At 44.6% G+C, this 22,771-nt stretch overlaps 1 protein-coding gene across 4 annotated transcripts in view; it reads left to right on the forward strand.

The window, feature by feature from the left end:
* LOC137438673 (myelin protein zero-like protein 3) overlaps window positions 1–21,338 on the forward strand; it is an 89,949-nt gene extending 68,611 nt beyond the window's left edge. The window contains exons 3-7 of one of the 4 annotated variants that reach the window (XR_013621214.1): window positions 3,072–3,133; window positions 10,437–10,588; window positions 12,839–13,067; window positions 16,651–17,426; window positions 17,553–21,338. Coding sequence is in view for 2 of the 4 variants with exons in the window: in XM_078767496.1 (XP_078623622.1) it covers window positions 3,082–3,133; window positions 10,437–10,588; window positions 12,839–13,067; window positions 16,651–16,901 (684 nt within the window). In the remaining 2 variants the exon portion in view is untranslated. Of the gene's footprint in view, window positions 1–3,071; window positions 3,134–10,436; window positions 10,589–12,838; window positions 13,068–16,650 lie in introns of all 4 variants that reach the window. The other 3 variants (XR_013621215.1, XM_078767496.1, XM_078767497.1) reach the window with 3 other exon arrangements.
* Window positions 21,339–22,771: the final 1,433 nt, after the last annotated feature.

Below are 22,771 nucleotides of genomic sequence, written 5' to 3' on the forward strand. Positions count from 1 at the left end.
AAGTCAAGTCATTATCAGACAAGTCCAAGTCCATATATACCATGAAGAGGGTAGGACCAACAACAGAACCTTGAGGAACACCAGAATTTCCAGAGCAAATATAGGATGATTGGCCATCAAGGCCCACCTTCAACTTTCGGTCACAAAGGAAAGCAGAAATTATGAAGAACATTCCACCCGACACACCATATAACTTGCACAGTACAATACTGTATGTCTCTCATGCCACACCCTTAACAAGGCATTTGGAATATTCAAAGCTACTCAGCAGGTCTCACCCATAAAATCTAAGGCTCTGTCAAAATGATCGGGAGAACAAGTCGCCCGTCGACCTAGAATGGCGAAAGTCATACAAACGGTCAGTAAGAAGTTCATTGTCCTCAAGGTGAGAAAGAAGCTTATCTACAATACACCCCTGCGACCTTTCAACACCCTTTAAACCCCCTTAGCGCCCCACGCAAGAATCCCAAGATCCTTTAGGCCGCAAAATACCCTTAAGACCCAAAAGACACTGAAAACCCAAAGACCAGAAGACCAAAAAACTCCCAGAAGACCGAAAAAGTCCCTGAGGCCCCAAAAGACCCAAAGGTCCCCGAAGACCCAAATGTCCAGAGGACCCAAAAGTCCAGAGGACCCAAAAGACCCAGATAACCCAAAAGACACCAAGGACCAAAACACCCAGATGGCCCAAAAGTCCCCAAGGACTCAAAAGACCCAGATGCCCCAAAAGTCCCCAAGGACCCAAAAGACCCAGATGACCCAAAATACTCACAAGATCCCAAAGTCCATGAGGACCGAAAAAACCAGATGACCCAAAAGTCCCTGAAGACCCAAAAGTCCACGAGGACTCAAAAGACCCAGATGATCCAAAAGTCCCTGATGACCCAAAAGACTGAGAATCCAAAAGACCCAAAAGTCCCCAACGACACAAAAGTCCCTGAGGACCCAAAAGTTAAGAAGGATCCAAAAGACCCCGAAGAGCCAAAATATCCCCACAGTACGGCAGGCAGGTATGCTACAAGGTGGTGAAAGACAATTGGAAAATTTGGTCCAACGGATCGACGGGCCCACTGGTGATTGATAAAGCATTGAAAGATCATATAAATCACAGGAAGAAGACTAATGGAGTGGTAAATAATAGCCAGAGAACGCTCACCAACTGCCTTAAAAGCAGGGACAACAGAAGCCATTTTCCATGATGAGGCAAACACCGAGTCGGCCAAGCACATATTATACAGCTTGGCAAGAATTGGTACAGGTTCAGGGCACACCTTTGCAATACAACTACAGGAATCTCATCAGGACCAGTAGCTTTTGTGACATCCATCGAATGAATAATTATGGCATCATTCTCAGGAGTGACAAGGGGGCCAGAAATAACCTTATCTGTGTCGGATAAAAAAAAACCAGGAAGGGAATGTCCATCATCGTTAAGTGAGGAGTTCAAGGAAAATTGCTCTGCAAAAAATTGGCCTCATCCAAAGGGGCGGAAAGAACCTCAGGACCATGAAAGAGAGGCAGCATAGAGGAGTTGTTGTGGTTAACAACATTGTTGGCAATCCGGCAGAAGTATCTTACAGCAATTGCTAGCTTCACAAAACAGCACCTTTGAATCAAAGGTCCACAGCAAATGGTACTGCTTGAAAAAATGGTTACGATGAGCAATTGCTGCCGCACAAGCAGGAATGAACTAGGGTTGAAAATGAGCCTTTATCTGATAGGTACGTGAAGGAATATAATTCTCAATGTCAATGTGAATCCATTGGGATATTTCCTCAGAAGCGAAATCCAGACCCAGTCTGAAAACAGATGTCTGTCGGAGATGTAAACAGATTGAATGTCCACACATCAAGAACACTTTCAAAGATTCAATTCTCTGGAGAAGATTCACTCGAATATAATAAGGATTAAAACACAGTTTAGCAGTAGAATAAAGGCGTACCCAAACAGGACTCAACACAAACGTATCCACAAAATCTTCTGTCAATTCGGCTGACTTTACTCCCTTTATAGTGAATGAGGACAAAGGACAAAGCAGGGTCGGGCTGTCTTTGAAGTGGAAGTGTGAAGGGAGGGAGAAGATAGGGGGACAAAGAGCTCCTGACAACACAGAGTCAGACATTCTTTTACCAGTTGGCCAGCAAGAAACACAATGGGAATTGCATCATTGAGGCACCACGAGTCGTCAGTAAGACAGGATAAAGCATTTCTCAAACCTCATCTCTGAAGCTGGTATTTACAAAGTGATGCAAATGAGAGATAAGTCAGGAGACGACGATGGTTCACGAGCGAGCGGTATTCAATGACAAAGGACGGACTATAACCGAAACAGGCCCGGACAGGCCAGGCCTGGAAATGTCAAAACGAAGGTTACTGACCTTGAAATGATAGAAAATAATGTATAATCAGTTCTGAGGTTGGTTAGCTACACAATACCGAAAATTCGGTGAAAAATGAAATGAAAAACATAAAAGAAATAAATAAATTTAAAAAAAGAAAAAAAATTTGAGCTCCGTGGGACTAGACACATGACATTCGCCTAACCAAATATCGAAACCCCTGTCAGATTCCACCAAACCCCTCGGAGAAGATGTGGCTTGAACTCGATTACCCCCTAAAAAGACATCTTTTTCGGGCGTGGCTCCGCCCACAATGGGCTGCTCACAGGGTTCAGACATACATGGAGGCGGCCATCTTGGATTTTGATGTGGCGACCCAATTTTCAATAGCGTTCTCCCTTATGCCGATACACCCACACACCAGATTAGAAGTTGGTACTTCGCTTATTTTTCAAGATATTCCGCTCACAAGGTTCAGACATACGTGGCGGCGGCCATCTTGGATTTTGACGTGGGTTGCACCCACACACCAAATTAGAATTCGGTCCTTCGCTTACGCACGCACGTATGCACGCACGCACGCACGTCCGCACGCACGGACGGACGGGAAAACCATAGTCCCCCTTTCGCTTCGTGGTGCGACGGGGGACAATAAATTATGTGGTGGAAAATGGGAGAGTGTGGGGGCTCAAAGAAAGATTAACAGCAATCTAACTGCTATTCTGATTGCAGGGAACGCAATATGGAATGGTGGATGCTCATCACAATATCAACCGCTTTTCTTCTTCAATGTGGTAAGAATTTGAATAACTGGTATGTTTTTTAAAATATAAATAAGTTGAATCAATGCATCATAAAAAGAAGGGGGTAGTTGAGTGATTGGTTTAAAAGGAGGGATGACTTGCAGCTCAAAATGATTGACAGGTGTCAATGGAAGTCCTGCCTGCCATACCGTCATTACCACGAAGCATTACCATTACCACGTCATTACCACATTACCACGAAGCCAAGGAGATGAACAATAGTAATCCCCATTACACTTGTTGTTGGTAGTTCTTAGCAGACAAAGATATGAGGAAAGTGGTTGGCAATGGCAGGCCCCGAAGGTGACTGACATGACAAATTCTTGAGACTTGAGACAAATCTGACCGCAAAGGCTGAACCTGTACGTCTGCTTGAAGTGTTTAGTCTTGGTGTTTGTGGTGTCCTGCTTTTTGAAGATCCATAATTTAATTGTTTTTAAGGAATTATGTAATTTATCATTTATTTAAGTTTCCCTTGAAAGACCGAGGGTCTTTGTATTTATATCTTTGTAAAAAAATTATAATTATGTATTTTTTTTCCCCAAATTCCAAGCATGTTAATTTCAATTATTTAGTTATTTCTGGTTCCCGGAGGGAGTCATTAAGTGTTGTCTTGGTGTCCCACCTTTTGAAGAATAATTTTTTAAATTTCATTTTAATGATTTTTTATTCAATCATTTGATTTTCCAATTAAGAAATTTCAAGTTTCAAATATTAAATTTTTTATTATTTATTTAAAAAAAAATCAATTATTTAAAATAAAAAAATTTCAATAACAGCATTTTTATTATTTAATTAGTTTTCCATTTTTCATTGTTTCATTTTTCCATTATTTCATTTCCTATTATTATGGTTCCCAGAGGGAGGCATTAAGCATTTTTAGTCTTGATGTCCGTGGTTGCCCGCTTTTTGAAAAAAAAGATACGCTTGTTTTCATTACAAGGAATAATTTCAAGTTGGACCAATTGGCTAATACTACGAGCTGGCTAAAGTGGGAACCATCAGCGATCTCAGATCACAGCTCTCTCGTTTTCAAAGTGGACTGTTGCACACTTGATATGAAGTTGCCAGGCAGCATGGTCTACAGCCTGTGTTTTCCATAGTTGATGGTTGATATTTCAGATCGAGAGAGACTTCTTCAGTGAATTTTTTTAACATTTATATGGAGCCCCTCGACAGCATTTTCCAGTGCTCAACTCCCAATGCAGCACAACCTTGGACAGGAGATCTTCGTCCATCTGGACCACATGGCCTGCCTAACTCAGCTGAGCTGCAGGAGAATGGCCTCTATGCTGGTGTTGTTGGATCTTTATTAGCACCTCCACATTGTCAAAGTATTGCCATCGGATTTTGAGAATGGTGCGGAGACAGCGTTGAAGGAAGCAGTCAAGGAGGCACAATGCCAGCAATGTGCTGTCTTTCAATCCTGACAAATCTCACACTCTTACTATGTCTCTCCGAAAAGACCGACTGGGAAACCCTCCTAGTGTAGCAGCATAGCAAACCTGTTGTGCATTTTGTGATACAAGCACCAAATTTGGCACAAATGTACATTAATATGTTGCGAACATTTTCAGATATTGGGCCACTTGAAATTCCGTAATTTTTTTTTTCAAATTTCGTAATTTCAAATTTTTCGGGTGACACCGTCACAATTTCGGTCTTCGAGGCCGGCCGATATAGTGGGGCGGCTTAGCCCAAATATTCAAAAGAATTGTGCATTTTGTGATACAAGCACCAAATTTGGCACAAATGTACATTAATATGTTGCGAACATTGTGTGGTCAGCAATGAAGACGAGAGTCTGAATTACATGTATGCAAAAGACCTTGTGAACCAGTGAAGCAAATACACGGGTAAGCATTAATTAAATCTAGGGCATGATATAATTTCCATGATGTTTACCTCTACACTCAATGGTGGAAGGAGGTAATGTTTTGATCCCAGCTTGTCTGTATGTCTGTTTGTCTGTTAGTCCACAAAATTCCAGACAAAGCTTGTAGTAGTGGTAGTTGTAGTGGTAGTGGTGATAACAGAAATTGTTATATAGAACTGAACTTATATTATTATTATATGCAGAAAATAACTTCATTTCTATATGCCCTGCAGTGGACAGGTTAATTGGTTTATGCACTGAAGGGGTCACCCTGGTGTGCACTGCTGTGTTCTGCCTCACTGAGTTGTTCAGGTATGATGTACTCAGCACAAGCTTCCGGTCGGCCCGGAGGTGGGGGTGCGGGGCCTGTCACGGAACGTCAAAACAAACGGCCTGCCGGGGCCGCCCAAAAGTCGGGCGTGAGGGGCGCGTCCACTAATGGAACGCCTCTCGCTTCCCAGATCGAGGGCCACGTGGTCAGGAGAACCTCGTCCCTTCCGGTCACACTTTGCCTATCGGCCGGCCTCGAAGACCGAAATTGTGACGGTGTCACCCGAAAAATTTGAAATTACGAAATTTGAAAAAATTTGAAAAAAAAAATTACGGAATTTCAAGTGGCCCAATATCTGAAAATGTTCGCAACATATTAATGTACATTTGTGCCAAATTTGGTGCTTGTATCACAAAATGCACAATTCTTTTGAATATTTGGGCTAAGCCGCCCCACTATCCCATCTACTTTCTCAACAATCCTCTCCAAGAAGTTCTGTCGCTCAAACTTTTGGGTCTCACTATCTGCCATGATCTTTCTTGGAAAACCACATTGCCAAGCTGGCCTCCAAAGCCAGTCGCCGACTGGGCATCCTGCATCGTGTGAAGTCCTTCCTTGGCACACCTGAGCTCCTCACCACATACAAGGCTTTCATCCGCAGCTCAATGGAATACTGCTCCCCCCTCTGGGCTGGTGCTCCTGCCTCACACCTAGCTCGTCTTCACGCTGTTGAAGCCAAAGCTTTCAGAATCATTGGAATCTCCTGCGGAGAAGCTAACTCCGAGGGCCTTTCACTGACTCACCGCAGGCAGGTTGGTGGTCTTTCTGTCTTCTACCGACTCCTCTCCGGCCTTGCTCCCCCAGCTCTCTCTGTGCTGTGTCCCCCAAATATTCCTACAGGTCACACAAGATCTGCCAGCAACCCTCTTATGGATAAACTGCCAAAATCTAGGCTCTCTGCTCACCTTCACTCTTTCATTCCCCTTTTTTCCCGCCTCTGGAACAAACTCCCCCATTCCCTTCAATCCCACTCCTCCCTCCAGGTCTTTAAAACAGCTGTTCACCACCATCTCTTATCTTCCCCCATCCAAAACCTTGATCTTTTCTACCCCCGCTAATTCACCCCAGATCCATTTTTTTCGAAATTCCAACTTCTTTCCTGGAAGTCCTTGCAGTGTCCATATGTTTTATACCTCTCCCACCTCCCACCAAGCCCTCTCCCTCCCAGTTCTCTCGATGTCCCTGCTCTCAAATGTTGTGTTTGTGTCCTTCCACCTCTCTCCCCATCTTGTCTACCACTCCCCTTATTTTGTGTTTTATGTGTCGGTTTGTGTCGGTTTGACTTTTTGTGTGATTAATGTTAGCTCTTTCACGAGCCTCGATCTTGCATACAAAAAAATAATAATAATAATAATAATAATAATTGTGACTCATGAGTCAGCACCATAAAGGGGCTGGGGATGACAACAACTGTGTAAACCTTGACTTTGGTTTGCATACATGGGTTGTGTTTTTCCAGACATGCTTAAGGAGTCTCCAAAGGCACTAATGGCTTTGGAGAACCTGTTGCAAAATTACCCTAATACACCACCGAGGATCCACACCCCCACATGACACCATATACCTGGAGCATCGTGATTTATTGAACAAATCGGAGAAATGTTATTCATTTTCTCTGATATCAAATTGACAACTCATCCATCCGCATGTATATGTAGCTTTCCAGAGTGAAATGTTATATTGCCGAAACTGCTTCCAATCTTGTTTTATATGATTGATATTTGTATAAGCAATTATATGTGCAATAATTCACTTGGTAATGTTTCAAACCATTGAAGATAATTTCCAGCCCACAGTTAAAGTCGAATAATGCGTTTGGATTTTAAAACTTAGACCCAAACATTAGAAATTCCCACATTATTCGAAAAAATTTCATAATTATTGTTTGATGAACTTTACTCAAGACACATCTTCTCAAAGTGCAGGTGTGTCCTTGAATACCTCGGAGAAGTTCGGGTTTCTCGACAAACTTGGTCAGATAACTGAGTTGGAGTACAATTTCCGACTCTGTAAAGCAGCGTTAGGCATGTGGCATTTTGATTCATTGTTTGAAAGCTTGAAGGAATTGAAAAGCAAAAAGAAAAGAAAAACTGTTACCAACATACAGCTGGTAGGATGATGTACTCTATATACCGAAATGACTTTAAAGAAGTACACAACAACACAACAACAGGCATTTTAAAGGCCATTTTCCCTGCAAGAGCGGGGGTGAGCCTTGCGGTCCCCATGACAATCTTCTCCATTTTGCCCTATTTTCTGCATCTCCCCTTGTTAACCCCCTTGCCCGCATTTCTTCTTCCACCATCTTCAGCCAAGTCTTTCTCGGTCTTCCCCTTCCTCTACTTCCTTCCACATTCATTTCCATCACTCTTTTCAACCAGTCACTTTCATCCTTCCTCAACACGTGACCAAACCATCTCAAACTGTTTCTCTTCACAGCATCCATCACAGGCTCTATTCCCATCATCTTTCGGCTTCCTCTCTCTCAACGATACTCCACACATCCACCAAACCATTCGCATTTCCACCCTTTCCAGCCTTCGTTGCTGCTCTACGTTCATTACAAATGTCTCGCTCCCATAAATCATAACACTTCTCACACATGCAGCATACACCTTTCCCTTCAGCTTCAACGACACTCCCCTCCTCGTCAGCATGCCACTCAGTTCCCGAAACTTCTTCCATGCACATCTCACTCTAGTAACCGTTGCTGAGTCTGATCCACCTTCTCCATTCAGCATATCTCCTAGGTAACAAAATGTTTTCACACCTTTCAGCTTCACGCCATCTCCAAGATGCAACTCAACATTTCCTCCATCTGCAGCTCCCTCTGTGCACACCTTGCACTTGAATGTAGCTGCCACACTGGTTAATGACCCTCTCAAACCACTACATTTTTGATGAACCCACTCAGCGCACATTGTACATTGAATGGGGTTCACTCCGACACCCTTCCTGCACACAGCACATGGCCACTTCCCAGTTCTTTCCACCTCACCACATGCTTTACCACTTGCCATCACCTTTGTTTTTCCGATATTCACCTTCAGACCTTTCGTCTCCATACATTCCTTCCACTTGTTCATCTTCTCCTTCAGTCCATCCATACTTTCTGCAATCAACACCAGATCATCTGCATACAACAACTCCCACGGTAAACCCTCCTTTACGTTCCGAGCCAGCACCTCCATCACAGCTACAAATAGTAGTGGACTTAGTACCGACCCCTGATGCACTCCCACCTTCACCTCAAACTCACCACTGTTCCCGTCCTTCGTCCTTACAGCTGTGCGCGCTCTTTTGTACATTGCCATCACTACTCTGATCAACCATTCCTCCACTCCTAACTTCCTCAATGCCCATGTCACTACTTCACGTGGAACCCTGTCGACTGCTTTCTCCAGATCAACAAACCCAAGAAACAACTTCTTCCTCTTCTCCATGTACTTCTCCTGCAACTGCCTCACAATAAAAAGTGCATCTGTCGTTCCTCTTCCTGGCATAAATCCAAACTGCATTTCGTCAATCTTTACTTTCTTCCTTATCCTCCTCTCCAACAACCTTTCCAATACCTTCATTCCATGCTCCAATAACTTTATCGCTCGATACGAGACACAGTCCAGAGGGTCACCTTTCCCCTTGTATAGAGGGACAAGGGTACTCAGTTCCCAATCCACTGGAATGCGGCCTTCTTTCACCACCAGATTGCAGGTCTCTGTCATTCTCTTCACACCCCAATTTCCTGCTGCCTTCAACATATCTCCCACAACTCCCGTCGGCCCTCCCACTTTTCTACTCTTCATTGCTTTAATCGCTTCCTCAACTTCCTTCTCGGTTATCTTCTCTGCCGGTCCTAAAACTGGGTTACTCTCTATGTTGCCATCCCATTCATTCTCTGCATTCAACAGTATTTCCATATATCTCTTCCATCTTCCTTTAATTCCATCTGGGTCCACAACGATTTGTCCCACTTCATCCTTCAAGCAACTCACCCCCATCACATCACACCTCTCTTTCGCTATCTGCTTTGCAATCCTGAATACCGCTCTCTGACTCCCTTCCAAATCCAAGCTTTCTCCGAACATTTTTCTACATGCCTCCTGCGCCTTTGCTACCTCTTTCTTTGCAGCCTTCTTGGCTGCCTTATAACTTTCATGCTCTTCCTTTTCTGCCCCCGTACCTTTCGCCTTCTGCCACTCCTTGAACTTCTTCCTCTTCTCGTCAATCTTCTTTCCAACTTCATCATCCCACCACCATGTTTCCGAGTCCCTCGGTGGTCCTTTTGTCCATCCACATACCTCACCAATGGCTCCCAACAGACTATGTTTCATTGACATCCAACCACTTTCAAGCTCAACCACATCATCCTCTGCCCTACTCAGCCTCTCTTTTAAAGCCTCCCTCACTGTCACCTCTTTCAACCTCCACACCTTCATTCTCGGTTGGTACTCCACCTGCCGAGCTCTCCTCGCACCTTTCAACCTTATGTCGAAGACAACCAAGTGGTGCGGTGAAACAGCCTCCTCCCCCGGGATCACCTTTGTGTCCCGGAGGTGCCCCCTTTCTCGCCTATGCACCATCAGGTAGTCAACTGTTGTCGTCAACCCACCTGAAGTGTATGTAACAAGCTTATTATCCTCTTTCTGGAACTGAGTATTACAAATCAACAAATCAGCTCCATCAGCAAACTCCAAAATCCTTTCACCTTCTCCATTTCTCACACCATATCCGTAACCCCCATGAACTCCCTCAAAACCATCCATACTCCTTCCCACATGTCCATTTAGGTCTCCTCCTACCACAACAACTTCCTTATCTTTCACGTTTTCCATCAGCTTCTCTATTGCACACCAGAACTTGTCCTTCTCTTCATCGCTCCGACCAACCTGCGGAGCATATCCCGAGATGACGTTCACCAAGAGCTTTCCAATCATCATTCTCACCATCATCAACCTATCACTCACTCTAGTCACACTCACCACACTGTCTACAAACAACTGTAAGGAAGGACATGAGTAATTAAAATTGCTTGGTAGGATTACTAATTGAGCCTTTATTAAATTGCACTTCATTTGTGTGCTCCACAGCTTCTTTGACTCTGGCAAATAAGGGAAGCAGAAATGATAAAATGAATGTAATTGAAGGTACACGTATCACAATCGAGTGCCTTTTCGAACCGGAATCTGAAAAGCCAAGTGTAATCTGGCTATGGGAGCCAGAAACGGGAGATCGCAGAGAGGTCAGTGTTATGTATATGAATGAAGATTTGAAATGTTTCATGAATGAGTACAAATGATTGATTTGATTGTGGTATCCATGCTGGTTATCTGCAATGATAAATTTGCACAGTAATACATTTCTCACCAGTTGGGTGTCTCAGAATTACTCGACCCACAAAAAAAATACACCTTTTACATTTTATTTATTAAATATTAAAATTGATTCCCACTAACTTGCACACACATAATTATTGCACGTATGTTTCTCTGAACATTTCTTAAGAAGGAAAGACGGATGTCAGCACATTCCTTCCGAATGTTTTCCTTCAAATCTGCTACACTGCTTGATCTCATGCTATAAACCACATATTTCAGTGTTCCCAAAGGTAAAAGTCTAATGCTGTTCGATATTGACTACGTAGGGGCCATTCTACCGGCTACGGTATCATATCACCTCAGAGGTATTGTTTCATCCAGCTGGTTTTGGACAGTCGTGGGATAATGTGGTGGTGCCCCCATCCTGTAGAAACCACACTTTTCTCATTTGTGCTTAAGCTGTGATTGAGAAAAGGAACCAAAACATCCAATTAAGGAAGCAAAACCGCCTTCTAACAAAGCCAGATAGTACCGGAAATTTATTTTTCTCTTCTTAAAAGTAATGGCCGAACAACGTCACCATGGACAGCACACCACACCATAATTATTGGACCGTGCTGAAGATGAGATGCATCAGTTCAATTGGGATTCTCATCACTCCAATATCGGTAATTATGATGGAAGACTCTCCAGATCAAAAGGAACGAGGGCGAATCACGGAGGTTGAAGTCAGATAAAAATAGGGCCAATACCCATGGGCAGGAGTGCTGTAAGGGGGGGGGGGGGAAGTTAGGTTGATTCCAAGGGCCCTGCACTGACAAGGGCCCTAAAAAGTATTCGAACATTAGGTAAAAATTCTCAATATTAAATTATTAACCAGGCTTTGCAGTCTTGCCATGCTGTCCATTGAAAGTCAGTTGGCCAGAAAGCTGGACTTCAAAGTCTTGATCAGTGACTTTGCCAGCAACAAGGCTCGGCGCTGGACTCTTGGTGTGTGAGGCTGAGCAAGGACCAGTGATAACTAAATGGCATGGCTATGGATATTGGATCACTACACTTACTATGTATACTTGTATGTATACTCTGCTGCTGATTTTATTATTTTGTTTTTTATATCATTGTCAAGATGATAATGTTAATTTATTTTAATTGAAGAGGTTAATGTATGTTGTAATTCTTACCATTAAAATGACATTTAGACTGTAAAAGATGGCCTTTAGCACATTTCTTGTGTGGGTATCCGTCTTGCATCAAATAGTGAATTCCATACTGTATGCAGAAATATAAGCATTGCTTCAACCTCCTGGCAAAAAGTCGGGGGAAAAATGTGCGCGCGTGCTTCATAGGGGCCCATTGTGATTGTGATATCTTTTCATGGGGCCCAAAATCCCTGGCGGTGCCCCTGCCCATGGGTTCACCAAGTAGAACCAGGGAACGACTACTCGGTGTGGATGACGCACAACATATGTAATGGAGAAGAAAGTAAATACATATTTTGGGGGCCAAACCCCAGATTTTTTTAATGCCGTGAACAAACTTTTGATGAAGGTTGTAGTCCAGTTTCATCAAACTCATGTGTGTAGTTTGAGAGAAGAGAGCAAATACCTATTTTGGAGGGGATCAAACCCCCTCCCCTGTAGACCCTCTTAATGAGCGCAGATTTTTATGTGGTCAATACATCTTCGTTTGGCATCAGATATGAAGCTTGTGGCCAAGTTTAATCGAAATTGTGTGTTTGGTTCAAGCGATAATTAATGACTGAACTGTTTACACACTCATTCACCTGCTCACTCACTTACTGACTTACCTGTAGACACTGCTTGATCGCATAAGCTCACCAGACTAAAGTCCAGATGAGCTAATCATGTTGGTTCCACATCAGGTCTATGCATTACACTCACAAAATTCCATGTGGATCAGCATCTCATTATGAAGAGCTTGAACAAAGGTAACCATATAAGCATGCGTCTTGTTACCTGTGTCACCGAAGTTGGATTGAGGTTATGTTTTCACACCTGTCAACAGGTTGGGATGAGGAGAATGTAACATTACGAGTACCAGATTAAATTATATATAAAACTATTCAAGGGTTTATGAGATTATCCTTTCTTCGAAGTCAACTGTCATTCTTTACATTGTTTGATAAGTCTCTCTTTCTCCTGAATTTCCTTCAGATATTCATGGACTTTGGTTGGCCTGTGGATAACCTGGACAGGCAGTTCTCTGGCAGGTTGTCTTGTCCTGGAAACTTTCTTGCTGGGAATGCATCTCTTGTGATTTCTAACATCACCAAGCAAGACTCGGGGTCATTTTTCTGTCAAGTTCAAAAATACCAGGACATCTTGTTTCACAGCGTGGTTCTAAACGTTACCAAGGGCACGCGTGGTGTTCCTCAATCTCCAGGTCAGTGTTTAATCAAGATACTGAACTTCAAACCTAAAGTCTCCCCACATGCCCCATCAACCCTAATCATTGTATTGCCTTCTTCATCATGTCATCTTCCATTAACATTTCTTCATTCATACATATTCATTCAATCACAATAAATTCTTTCCCAAAATCTCGATCTTACTCCCACGAGGGAGTAATGCATTCGATCGTGTCCGTCCGTGTGTGTGTATGTGTGTTCATATGTTCGTGTGTTTGTGAACAAGATATCTGGAAAAGTTCTGAACGGATTTGGATGAAAGTTGGTGGGATGATTGCCCTTTGGATAAGGAAGAATTGATTAGTTTTTGGTGAACCTCAGGATATTATTCCGGATCCAGGAATTTTTTGAAGGATTTTTTTACCATTGGAAGATAGGGCTCAGCAGCGGCCACCCACGGCGGGAGTATGCGCTCTACAGAGTGGCGTTCTAGTTTTATTCTAAAATTTAGATAAAGTAATTTTTTTAATGAAATATGCATTTGAACTATGTGCATTCCATTTATGGATGGGCTGGCAGAATGTTCTCGACTCTGGACTCCAGACTGTGGAGGTACGCACGCTCAACTCTAAACTGTCTCCCCTGGGTTCGAACCACTGCTCAGCTATAAACTGTCATCCCAATGATCATCGATGTGTGTGTGTGTGTCGTCCCTCTGATGGACATTAAACTGGGCGCCCCATCTGATCTGGCAGCATTCATTGGTGGATGTTAAAGATCTCACAGTGTCCTTCGCGAAGAGTAGATGACCTATCATCAGTATCATGAACAAATTACAAATTCCTGCCCTAACTACTGGGAAGGCAATGGCAAACCATCCAGCATAACTCTTGCTCAGGAAGCTGCTTCAGCAGCACTGATGCTCTGTGAAGAGTATGATACATCAGAAAGGGAGAAAGAGAGAACTACAGTACTTAGTCGAGCATCACGCCTGGACAAGGACGACAAAACGTTTGCCGAAAACCTCCCATTGGCAACCCCACAAGAACGTGAGAATAATTGTGCCCGAAAAGAAGAAGAATAAAATGACTCTCCATTTGTTTTAACTTATTAACCCATTTCCCTGGGAGTAAATCCTTTACTCACTGGAACAGGGCTGTGGAAAATATTGTCGCGCGGACCCTTCCGGTTAACACCAGGGACCACGGATGGATCAGAACGGATTTACTTGAGGCGACGACCAAACACGGATTCAGCTATAAAACGCGGGAGGAAGAAGGGAATTGGAAGCTGTGGTAAAAGCGCTTAACTTCAGCGGACCGACGGCAGCTGCAGGGAATTAATTAACTCGAACAAGCAAGATTAGAAGGTATAAAAATAGAGATTTATTCACGGCACCCGATAACAAGAAACGCGACGGTAATCAAATAATGGGCCTAAATTGGGATCCCAGACACCTCACTTCAGAAACGAGACACAGGAAAATGAATTAAAGGAAAAGAATCGTCATGTAATGTTCTGTGGTGCGTCCTTATCTGTCTGTGGTCTGTCGTCCCCACTTGGCTCCAAGCTCCGCTGCACACCACGAGGTCCCTCGCTCCAAGCTCCAAAGCACCACGCAGGCCCGAGCCAACGCCCTCTCCGTGAGCACACGAGGTCCCGCCCGTTCACAGCACCGAAAGCACCGAGCACCGCTCCAAGCACCACGCAGATGGTGAACCAACGACCAATAGGACCTCTCAAGACCAAGAATAAGCGCAAGAGCTTCAAGCACGTCCAGACCCAAACAGCACAAGGGTTCGAGCTGCGCAAGAGCCTAGAGCAAGAGCAAGAGAGAAAATGTCGTTCGGCGCGCCCTTATATAACCTGGGTTACGACGTCAGCCTTGGCGCTCCACCCAATCAGCGCCTTCCACCGAACCTCCTTCTTAGTTGCTATGCAAGTTCGTGATGCGACCGGCGGCAGCCATCATCGGCGGTGTCCTGGCCTGGTTTCCTGTCCGTTTTCTTCCAAAGTCATTGTCAGGGAAGGGAATTTAATTACTGCGTGTACTAAAGGGTCTGTCTAAGTGTCTACAGGTGTGCATTGCCATAAGGGACAAAGGTTTGTTTACCAGGTGTGACACACAGGGGTTTATTCTTAATCCCTACACTATCTAACACCCGAACATCCTGGTATGTTCACAGGTATACTCTTACCCGACAAACCGGACTACACATGGAACTTATTACAGGTAGATTCCCTATCGCGACAGACGAAGCATGTTACCTATTCAGATCTACCTGACTCTAGATATTGTTCTACCCTACCGACATAACAATATATTGTGCACTCCTGTTTCATTTTGCAAACATGTCATCATTACCTCTGTTACCCGGTTAAACAGTCATCCAGTACGTCAATGCATGTACTTGAGAATAACAGTAAAAAATCATTAGAAAGACAAACAACAAAATCATAGTTATAAAAAACATCCCGCACAATACTACAAACCCGGTCCCTATGTTAATCAAATGTTACAATTTCAATTCCAACTTGGGATGTCAATAAATTGGTCCAACTATTTCCCAAATTTTACAAGTGGAAATGAACATAAAATATTTTACTGTTAAACTGAGTGACCAGAAGACATGGTTAGATGCAAACTCAATGTCCCTCATCAAGACGTGGTTAGATGCAAACCCAATGTCCCTCATCAAGACGTGGTTAGATGCAAACTCAATGTCCCTCATCAAGACGTGATTATATGCAAACCCAATGTCCATCATCAAGACGTGGTTATATGCAAACTCAATGTCCCTCATCAAGACATGATTAGATGCAAACTCAATGTCCCTCATCAAGACGTGGTTAGATGCAAACTCAATGTCCCTCATCAAGACATGGTTATATGCAAACCCAATGTCCATCATCAAGACGTGGTTAGATGCAAACTCAATGTCCCTCATCAAGATGTGGTTAGATGCAAACCCAATGTCCCTCATCAAGACGTGGTTAGATGCAAACTCAATGTCCCTCATCAAGACGTGGTTAGATGCAAACTCAATGTCCCTCATCAAGACATGATTAGATGCAAACTCAATGTCCCTCATCAAGACGTGGTTAGATGCAAACCCAATGTCCCTCATCAAGACGTGGTTAGATGCAAACTCAATGTCCCTCATCAAGACGTGGTTATATGCAAACCCAATGTCCATCATCAAGACGTGGTTAGATGCAAACTCAATGTCCCTCATCAAGACGTGGCGAGATGCAAACTCAATGTCCCTCATTAAGACGTGGTTAGATGCAAAATGAATGTCCCTCATCAAGACGTGGTTAGATGCAAACTCAATGTCCCTCATCAAGACGTGGTTAGATACAAAGTCAATGTCCCTCATCAAGACGTGGCGAGATGCAAACTCAATGTCCCTCGTCCCCCCAAAAAGATCTGCTCAATATCAGCAAAGATGTTATTGCATAGAAAGAATAAAAACACTCACAATTTTAGCATTTGGCAGTGAGCATCATAATTTACCAATCAGATGGTCATCAAAGCTGATTTTAATCCTTATTCACAAATGCTGTATTACCTACCATGGCTTGATGAGCATTAACATCTTTTTATTCTTTCCTCAGATAATGGACAGGACAAGGTTTCCAGACCTCCATTGTTGTTGCTGTTTCTGCTGAGTGGTCTCTGTCTTCCAGTCGTCTGCATCACCATCATTCTACGTGTGATTATCATAAAAACAATCCGCAAAAAGAGAAGGGATCAAAGACCGAGTACCAAGGAACAGGAAAACCAGAGTGGGGGTTGCAACAATGAATCAACAAATCAAAAAGACGTTGAAAAGGAACTAATTCCACCTGAAAAGTTTGTTGTTTAGCGGTTGCCGAAGACGACAAGAAGAGGCCATTTCGTTGGGTACAAAAGGTTGTTTATTGTACAGAAATCTCCAGCAACTGCTCGCGAACGGAAGTCGTAACAGCTTATATAAAACCAAGAACCCTCTTCGGAGGGCGTGGCTCCAACAGTCGCGCGTGCGTCACGACGACACAGCCAAAAACCCGTGTGCGTGGGTTAGACCAAACCCATCGTAATGGTAACCGGCACATGCGGATAAGTTAACCGCGACAAGTGAATAAGGTAACCGCGACATGTGAATAAGGTAACCACTACATGCGCCCCCCCAGAAGGCACGCCATGGGCGTGTACGTAGTTCGCGGGTGGAACAGAGCCGGGCCGCGGGTGGAACAGAGCCGGGCCGCGGGTGGAACAGAGCCGGGCCGCGGGTGGAACAGAGCCGGGCCGCGGGTGCTGAGCAGCGGTGGCAGTTGTAGTTGCAGCAGTAGGAATTGCGGGAGTGGCAAGCAGCAGTGCGCGCGAAGACGAGGCTCCAGTGCGTGCGAAGGTAACAAAGCAGCCAGGCGTGCGCAAGAGATGAGCAGCGGTAGTAGCTGTAGTTGCAGCAGTAGGAATTGCGGGAGTGGCGAGCAGCAGTGCATGCGAAGACAACGAGGCTCCAGTGCGCGCAGAGGTAACAAAGCAGCCAGGCGTGCGCAAGAGATGAGCAGCGGTAGTAGCTGTAGTTGCAGGAGCATCAGCCTCGGGATGCGCCGTAGGAGCAGTAGTAGGAGTGGCGAGCAGCAGTACTCGGCCTGTGTGCGCGGAGGCGACGAAGTAGCAGTACTCGGCCTGTGTGTGCGAAGGTGACGAGCAGCAGTACTCGGCCTGTGTGCGCGGAGGCGACGAGCAGCGGTGCTCGGCCTATGTGCGCGAAGGCGACGAAGTAGCCGTGCCCGGCCTGTGTGCACGGAGGCGACGAGCAGCAGTACTCGGCCTGTGTGCGCGAAGGCGACGAAGTAGCCATGCCGCCAACACCCCGTAACGGCGTTCCTTCGGAGGGTCCCGGAGCTGGTTCGCCCCTCTAGTCGTAGAGGAGGAACCGAGCGCGATGCGCGAACCACATGGCCGCTCGTCGTTGCTAAAACTCCGGCAGTTCGAGTTTAGGTCTTGTGGAAGAAATTGCGGTCGCAATCCTGCCCTGTTCATTTGGCCCCCGAATATGTTTGGGGGCAACGGGGTCACCAGTTTAGCGGTTGCCGAGGACGACAAGAAGAGGCCATTTCGTTGGGTACAAAAGGTTGTTTATTGTACAGAAATCTCCAGCAACTGCTCGCGGACGGAAGTCGTAATGGCTTATATAAAACCAAGAACCCTCTTCGGAGGGCGTGGCTCCAACAGCCGCGCGTGCGTCACGACGACACAGCCAAAAACCGGTGTCCGTGGGTTAGACCAAACCCATCGTAATGGTAACCGTCACATGCGGATAAGTTAACCGCGACAAGTGAATAAGGTAACCGCGACATGTGAATAAGGTAACCACTACAGTTGCATTAAAAATCATGGTAGCTGAGTGCAAGAAGCAACTTAAACAGAGAGAAAATATATTGATGGCAGCATAGATAAGCGGGATGTAAACGGAGTCAGGACAGGTACCATTGGATTGGAGAATAGCAAATGTAACACCAGTACTATATATAGGCAGACTCGAGGGGGTTGGGGAGGGGGGGGGGGCGTCAAGCGAGTTGAACTTGAAATTAGCGCCTCAAGGCCACACTTCCGGTTCCTCTTCGCGCCTAAAATCCAACCACCAGAAGTTCCTCCATGAAGATCCGGGAATTCGAATAAGTAACTAACTATTATCCTTACATATTATAACTACTTGCCTATTGAGCTTACATTACTAAAAAATAGCGTTAGGTAATTTTTCACGGCCTCATATTGGGTTCAACAATCCGTGATGGTGGAGCTCCCACGTTAAGAAGGTCGCAGTCAAATGCGCCAAGGGCCTAAATCTAATTCGATGCCTCACTGGCACTTCCTGGGGAGCCCACCAGGGAAGTCTTTTTCTCCTGTACAAAGCCCTTATCCACCCTCATCTGGATGATGTTTTTTTCTGACATGTCAAAACAAAAAGCAGCAAACTTGAAGCCATTCAGGCTGAATCCCTGCGTGTCTGTCTGGGCGCTTTCGTGAGTTCACCGATCTCTGCCCTTTTGGTGGAGGCCAGGGAGATGCCTCTCTCCCTCTGCTGGGAGGTGTCCCGGCTAAAATTCTGGGCCAAATCTATATCCTCTGGGACCAATCACCCAGTCCAAGCTGTTTTTGCAGACTGTTGGGAATATGAGGCATGGGGCCAAAATCTAAATTCCGCTCCCTTCGGGATGGCCTGCAGACGGATAGCGGGTGAAATGGGTCCGGACTCCTTGCCCATTGAGTCCGTCAATAAAGTTCCAATCTGGCCCCCTGGACTCTTACTCTGCCTCAAATCCACCTGGATCTATGGGGGTGGAGTTGACAAGGATAACCCCTCTGCTTCATGCATCCAGGCGATCGAGTTCATCCATCCATTCGGTTTGGAGTCAATCTCTCCACGTTTACACGGATGGTTCCAAAGTCCCTTCCCTTGGGAGAACTGCGGCGGCAATATGTATCCCTGATGTTTAGGTGACAAAGGCTAAGAGGTTATCTGATCATCTCTCCGTCTTCGCAGCGGAACTCTTTGCTATCGTATTGGCACTCGAATGGATAATCGAGTTGAACCCTCTCAGTGCTGTGATCTTTTCTGATTCCCTCTCTGCACTTAAGGCACTAGAGTCTCTGCAGGAAGGATGCAGATTTGACCCGGTGCTCGAAGTACTGCACCTGATCAACATTGCTAGTTGGAGAGGATCTGTAGTCAATCTGTGCTGGATCCCCGCTCATGTGTGCATCGGAGGGAACGAGGCCTGCGATCTTGCAGCCAAGTGTGCAATCACATCCGAATGTGTCACCCAAATCCCTTTGGGACCGTCTGAAATTGTGAATGCGGGCAGGGACAAGATCGTTAAAAAATGGCAATCCCAGTGGGACACCACCACGAAGGGTAGGTTCTGTTACAGGGTGAATCCGGACGTGACCGCCCCCCCCCCCCTCTTTGGCTCCCTCAGTTGGCCCGCAGAGACCAGGTGGAGAGCGTCGTGCCTTTGAAAACGTTATAAAACTCAAAAGAAGAAGGAAAATTAAAAGACCGTGTGACGAATCGGCTCGTTTTGATATAACCTTGGCCGGAGGCTGACCCCACCGGACCACCACGAATAATCGAATTATATTGGATAAGAATTGAGAAACTATAAACTTGTTGGCTTGACCTCAGTTGTAGGAAAGGTGTTGGAGACATGAATGAATGGTTAGGGAAGCATTTGAACAAAAACAAATTACAATTGTGAGCTTGGACGTCGGTCTCTTACATCGTCTTCCCGAGTACGTCTTCCCATCAGCAAATCTCGCAGCTGTGAACTTTTGAACCGTCCATTGGAAACTCCTCAGAACCTTTTGCCACCCACTACAGCCAGAGTGTCATCATGGTTTTACCCGGTGTTGGCTTAATGGTTAAGGTGGTTGGCTTGAGATGTTAAGGCCCTGAGTTCGAGCCCCCTGTCGTGCCGTTGAATTAACACTAGATGGGTCGACTCAGCGTGTCATCCTTCTGAGGTCAGCAAAATGAGTACCAGGTGACTGGGACACTGCATCAGTGGAAAAATGATGCAACCAAGGCTGCACATGAACAACCAGCAGCATCATGGTTCTGGTTTCATATTATACGTATATTGATGTCATGATGACAAGTTGAAGTTGATTACCTGTGTCCTACGTTAATTTTACTCCTTATGGAAAGCCGATATCAGTGCGAAACATTGTAAACTGTAAACAGAACAAACTTGTAAAACATTTGATAATAATAATAACATTTGATAATAAAGGGATTGTTGTTTTTGATAAACTTGTAAATTCGCGAAAGAACATTGTAAACTTTTGTAAACAAAGACTGTAAACATTGATGTAATTGTTGTTTTTCTGTTGCATAGTTATATAAAATACATAAATAAATATAATACATATATTACATACATGCATATACCGTATACATAGAATTGGTGTATTTTAATTTGATATTACGTACATTGCTTTAGGATAAAGAAAATAATTATCCTGAGCTCGCAAATTGAAAACCGGGGTTAAGAAATTGGTTCAATTTGTCTGTCTGTCTGTCTGTCTGTGTACAAACGTAAGAATTTCCAAGACAATTTCGATGTTTTTACGTGGATCACAACAAAGAATATTAATGTATAATTGATGAACAATTTGATTTCAACTGAAGGTTATATTTTGAACACAAATCAGACCATGAAACTGCAGTCGAGCAGGACGTTAATGTATTGAATATAATACATGTATCATTAAATATTTTTATCTTCAAATAAAGGGTACCTGGAACAAAGTCGTCATTGATTGATTAATTTGCGTTACATAAAAGCACTGGAAACATCCCCTCTCAACGTAACACTCCATAATGCCTGGACATGCATTCCACCCACCCCCTCCCCCTGGGTAACACTCCATAACTCCACCCACCCCCTCCCCCCTGGGTAACACTCCATAACTCCACCCACCCCCTCCCCCCTGGGTAACACTCCATAACTTCACCCACCCCCTCCCCCCTGGGTAACACTCCATAACTCCACCCACCCCTCCCCCCTGGGTAACACTCCATAACTCCACCCACCCCTCCCCCCTGGGTAACACTCCATAACCTCACCCACCCCCTCCCCCCTGGGTAACACTCCATAACTCCACCCACCCCCTCCCCCTGGGTAACACTCATACACCTCCATACCCCCATAACATTCCATAATGCTTGGACAACCTCTCCTGTAACACCTGGTCACACACCCCCTGTTACACTCCGTAACATTTGGACATACACCTCCTCCTCCCCCCCCCCCCCCCCCATGCGTTACGTAATTTTTGAATGGCCCCTTTTTCATGGATTTTCTGTCCATTTTCTTATTTTCCCTGCGATTGAAATGATCTCCAACCTTCGTGGGGATCGCGTCGGCTTTTAACCGCTTCAATTTACTCATTGCTCTTTCACGAGCCTCGATCTTGTATACAAAAAAAAAAAAATAAAAATAAAAATAATCTCAAACTGGGAATACAGGCTGGTGTCGTACGAATCATCTTGAAAATGGATGCTGCAAATGGTGCTTGAAGCAGTTGGGCCACGCCACCTTCCTCTGGTAAGTTTTACCTTGGCTATTCATATTTTCCTTACAGCTGGATATTGTGGGAAAACATGTATACTCACACCATCTTTGGATGTACAGTATTGCTAGAACCAGCAACAACACATCTAGAATCTAAATCAGAGCTGGCATTCCAATTACTTTTTTTTTTACTGTACTTTTTATACTTTTTCAGAGTTCAGAGCGTACGTAAGCCACACATAAACATAAGGACATAAGTCCGCAGCAAAAGTATCCTCGAGATGACGTGGCGGGTCACGTGATATATGACAATCACATCGCTGTTTTTGGGGGGGGGGGGGAGGGGTGGTGGGGGCCAATCCAGCACACAAGGACACAAAAAACATTTAAATCTTCATTTTAATATATTCATTCAAGAAAAAACAACTCTCATTAATTAAACGTTCATTAATTAAACGTAATTGTACTTTCAAATAATTTTTCAAATTTCTTTGCACTACAATTAGGACTATCAACAGGCCCAATGCACAAGGTCTGGTCATCCTTCAATTCAAACAGGTCGGCATCCTCAAGCCTACTGTGCATCTCACCTGGTTTTTCTCTCACAACCTTTTTATAGTTACCTGCTCCTCCGAAGCTACACAAAACAAAATGGCTTCTAATCACC

The sequence above is a fragment of the Myxine glutinosa genome, chromosome 13 (genome assembly GCF_964187855.1).
Source record: "Myxine glutinosa chromosome 13, kmMyxGlut1.1, whole genome shotgun sequence".
Lineage (NCBI taxonomy): Eukaryota > Metazoa > Chordata > Myxini > Myxiniformes > Myxinidae > Myxine > Myxine glutinosa.